The sequence below is a fragment of the Helianthus annuus genome, chromosome 16 (genome assembly GCF_002127325.2).
Source record: "Helianthus annuus cultivar XRQ/B chromosome 16, HanXRQr2.0-SUNRISE, whole genome shotgun sequence".
Classification (NCBI taxonomy): domain Eukaryota; kingdom Viridiplantae; phylum Streptophyta; class Magnoliopsida; order Asterales; family Asteraceae; genus Helianthus; species Helianthus annuus.
Genome location: NC_035448.2, coordinates 173,582,065 through 173,586,663, shown reverse-complemented (window position 1 = coordinate 173,586,663; position 4,599 = coordinate 173,582,065). Strand labels below are relative to the sequence as shown.

The window sequence follows — 4,599 nt, the reverse complement described above, 5'->3', positions numbered from 1 at the left end:
TATTTTATAGAATTTTATTTACCTGACTGCAATCAGATTTGTTACTTTCTAATTGCAGTTTACGGAATAATTCACTAAAAATTAACCGTAAGTCCGATTGACGAAATTCTAGTTGGAGGATCATCGTGACAACGGTGACCATCTACTGTAAAAATTCCATGAGTTGATTCTACTCAAGTTTCAAGTTATGACTCCGAATACAACATACTTTTTCTGCAGTAAAAACACAGCTTAAGCTGCTGTCCAAAAACAGTCCTTTAAAAATAGTAAACGACCTCGAAAAATTACGTTTCCAGTGCCATTTGTTCGGTTATTCCAAAATGCATATTTTAGGCTTCAGAAAATCAGTTTTTCGATTTAAAACGGTCCAGTTACAGCCTGTTGAAGTTGGCTGAAAATGTAAATCAGCATGTTTCTTGTTCATATTTCTTGTTTAAACTTTTAGTGTTCTTGTAAATTTCATCATACTACCTATCTTAACCATGAAACAAGATGAACAAGAGTTTAAGCAAGGAACTTACTACTAGCTTAAAGCTAGGGATGATTCTAGTGGAGAAGATGATGAGAAGTGATGAAAAAGCAAGAACAAAGTCCCTTTTGAAGTTCCACAAGTTGTAAGTCTCTAGCATCCGTCTTCTACACTTGAAGGAATCATGTAAATGGAAGATGGTGGTGTCAAAAGGGTGGTGGTGGTGGCTGCTATAGTGTGGCCGAAAATGAGCGAGAGAGAGTGAGGGTGGAGTGTGATCTTAAGGTGAATGATGAGAATCTTTGGAACCATGTGCACCCTAATCCTATAGTCATCATTAGATAATTTTTGGCCAATCAAGGATCAAGGGAATATAAATCATATCTAAACAAAATATTTAGTAATCATTTGGCAGAATTTTCGGTTGGGGGTAGGGGGTAAAATGAAAAATTTTGGTAACTAATAGGTATTTAATTAGAAGGTTAAGGGTATTATCAAGAATAGTGGGTGTATGCCATGTTTCTATAGTGTATGGGGATTTTTGTGACCGTAAATAAATAAAATGATAAAATAATATTTCTGGAAATATTTTGGTGTCCCGGGTAATGTCTGGTTGTTCGGTTACGTATCGTTCCGTTAAAGCGTTTAATTGTACCGTATAGTGTCTTTTGTGCATCTTTTTGTAACGAAATTAATTCCAACACTTAAGAAAGCGTTCAGGAACATTTAGTCAATACTCTGTATAATAAGAGTGTGTTAAAAAGCTGAATTGTTACTGAAATGCAGAGTTTTGTACTTAGAATGAGTTTTAGGCACTTTCCGGTACTCAAACTATCACCTAGTGACACAGTCTTATGGTCCTCACTTCCCTACACTCCATACTGGTGTAGTGCTTTATCTCTGGCCCATACTGGCCTAAAAATAGCGTCTGTCTATGTGCTGGCATTGTCAGCATGTGTCTGAGTTATCCGCTCACTGTGCTAACTGTGCTTTGTGCATCACGTTTGTTACTAAGAGTCTGTATGAAATAAATAGAGTGACTGTATGTAAAGAATGCACATGTATGTATGTAACATAAACCGGTAAGCAGTTTAAAGCGTCAGATGTAATCAAGCACAGTCATTAAGTACATAATTAAAATTAATTAATTTGTATAATACCTGTAATTGTGAGGGTTGTCACAGTTTTTGGGGGCATTGATAGCGAAAATTATGTAAAATTACCTTCCTCCTTATTAAAACCTATATAAAGAAGCAACTACTTTGTGCATATGTTGGTTGTAACATGAGCTTAGGGAGTGTTTCAAAAAAAAAAACTTATTTTTCTTTTACATTTTTCTTGTCAGCTATATACACGTGTTTCACCTCTTCTTTTTACCCCAAATCCACATCCACACAGTCCAGAGAAAGAACCATCCGCCACCACCGCTGTATCAGCTTCACCTCCATCGCCAACGCCACCGGCACAGCCACCGACGTCGTATCTCCGGCAGCAAGGATACGTATTAGTTGATGAAGATTCTGGTGGCGATTAACGGCGTCGATGGCGTAGGGTGGTTGAATCGTCTCATCAGGCGACGATCTCAAACCCTATGTGTGGTTAGATGACTGATGATCGTGGATTTTCTAGGGTTCCGGCGAGTTTTCAACAAGTTTCCGGTGACCCAATTCAGGTATGTTGAAAAGTTTCAATTTTTATTCAAGTTTATTCATTTTATATTCACAAGACGACATCTTTAACTCTCTTTCTCATGATTATGTGCATCTTTTTCTTAAATTTAAGGGAAAAAAATTAGTGGCAGTTGAACTTTTGCAAGCAGATTGATCTTGGGGTGGATAAAGGTGACTGATTTTTCATCAATTTTTCGTTTTTACAGTTGGGTTTGATAGATTTGTGGTTAATTTTATCTGGGTTGTTTATCTTTATTGCAAAATTTGAGTTTTTGTTAGGGAGAATGGTGTTTGGTTGCTGGTGTTATGTGTTGTGCATAATTTAGGGTTAAGAATGTGTATGTTGGTTTCAAGATTCTTGCTTTATAAATCTTGAATCTTGATTACAATTAAGGACTACAATTAATCCCTTTTATAGAAGATATATTGTTTGTAATTTGCCCTACTGTTCATTTTAAGAAAAAAATCTATTTTTTATGAATTTTGTTAGAAAATTTCTAATTTAATTAATTTAACTGAATGGAATTGTTATTGTGAAAAAGGATTTTAGGGTTTCTTTATTTTTACTGCTAATTAGTACCTCATATGTGTGGATAATTAATTGAATATGATCTCAACCTTAATTCATGAAAAGTAACAAAAATAAATCTTTATCAACTATGATCGAACCAGACCATAACCGAAAAAAATAATTTAACCAATGTTTCGGTTTAAGGTTATTTGTTTAGTTTAATTTTACTGCTAATTAGTATTTCATATGTGTTATAATTAATAGGACATGATCTGAAAAGGAACAAAATAAACCATTATGTTATATGATCGAACCGGAAAACCGATTTAACTAATGTCTTCTTTTGCATGTCTTTTTTTCGAATAGATCAACTCATTGGGAGATGATTGAGACTATGTTTAATATTTCAGTTTTCCGATAGAGGAAGTACCAGAGTAGTGAGGAAATGAAGCACATGTACTCAATTTTCGCTGAAAGTATGGAGACGATTAGATCGCACAACAACAAGGGGCTATCCTATACCCTTGGAGTCAATGGTGAGTTTTTTTAACTATGTAATTATTTTCTGCCACTAGCGATTGTAGGCTAGCAGAGTTCCTTTTTTACATTGATGATTAGTAAACAAGCACTTAGTTAGCCGTGTGCGGCTTGATTTTAGCCTATTAGTCATTAGCCATGTGATGTGGGGTTTGACTTGTGAATTTAGCCTATGTTAGTAATTCCACCTACTAAGTTGTTGGAGACCAAAATATGATTTTGTTAGTTGCTGGTTGGAACAGAATATGCTGATATGACATGGGAAGAATTCGCAAAAACAAACTGGGAGCAACTCAACACTGCTCTGCTACTAAAAAGGGCAATCACAAACTCACTGATGTTGTCGTCCCACTCACGGTAGATGATCAACCTACCTTTATATATCTATCTATCTATCTATCTATCTATCTATCTATCTATCTATCTATCTATCTATCTATCTATCTATCTATCTATCTATCTATCTATCTATCTATCTATCTATCTATCTATCTATCTATCTATCTATCTATCATCTTACTTACTTGTCATTTGTCATGTGTGTTGCAGCAAGATTGGAGGAAAACAGGAATTGTGAGCCCAGTCAAGAATAAAGGATCTTGTGGATCCTGCTGGACATTCAAGTAAATATCTCTAATCTTGTGAACTACTTTTTCGATAACTTTAAATAACAATATTTATTATGCAGCACCACTGGAGCTCTTGAGGCTGCTTATGCCCAGGCTTATGGGTCCAATGACATTGCTCGCATGTAAGAACCCCGCCGCATTGCGACGGGTACTAATTCCTAGTTCGTATTAAAATATAGTATATATAACTCCACCAATAGTTAGAAAAACGAGTTGCAGGCTCTATGCATGTGTGTTATGATCTAAATCTCACACCCATAAAAAGCCAACGACCTCTACCACTCACACCCAATGATCTTCATTCCCTAGCGCTGGTTGGAACAAAGACCTCCGCGTCTAAACCAAAATAGGGTTTGTTCATCAGAGATAAGGATGAAGTGGGTTGCAATGGGGTGCCCTTTAAGAGCGGAAGTTGTGGCTTTTTTGTAAGCATTTTTTAGGAGTGGGTTATTTTACGGGAATGCTTTCGGGTGCGAGTTGTGCTTCAAGAATGATATCAGGTGTGAATTGTGATTCGTTCATTTGGGCTAGGTTTCAATTATTGAAATTGTAGAGTTGTTTGTTGGGTGGGCCATAATTAAAGTTAGGGTTGAAAATGGGTGGTTCAAATTGAATAGATTCATTGTATGAATATTGGAAGAAAATGTATAAAAATGTTGAAGATTGTTTGAAGTCTAAAAGAAAATTGGATGAATATTAGAGTGAAATTGAGTTAATTTACATGCATTTAGAAAGATTTATTGCATTTTTCAATGAGCCCGACAACTTTTTTTCATAAGACCA

The 4,599-nt window shown here is 35.6% G+C and overlaps 1 protein-coding gene across 1 annotated transcript; it reads left to right on the top strand.

Moving 5' to 3' along the window:
* Positions 1–3,426: 3,426 nt before the first annotated feature.
* LOC110917253 (cysteine proteinase 3-like) lies at positions 3,427–3,957 on the top strand. The gene is made up of 3 exons (XM_035984908.1): positions 3,427–3,544; positions 3,737–3,810; positions 3,876–3,957. The coding sequence occupies exons 1-3, from the start codon at positions 3,446–3,448 to the stop codon at positions 3,940–3,942; spliced, it is 240 nt and encodes a 79-aa protein (XP_035840801.1). The 5' UTR covers positions 3,427–3,445; the 3' UTR covers positions 3,943–3,957.
* Positions 3,958–4,599: the final 642 nt, after the last annotated feature.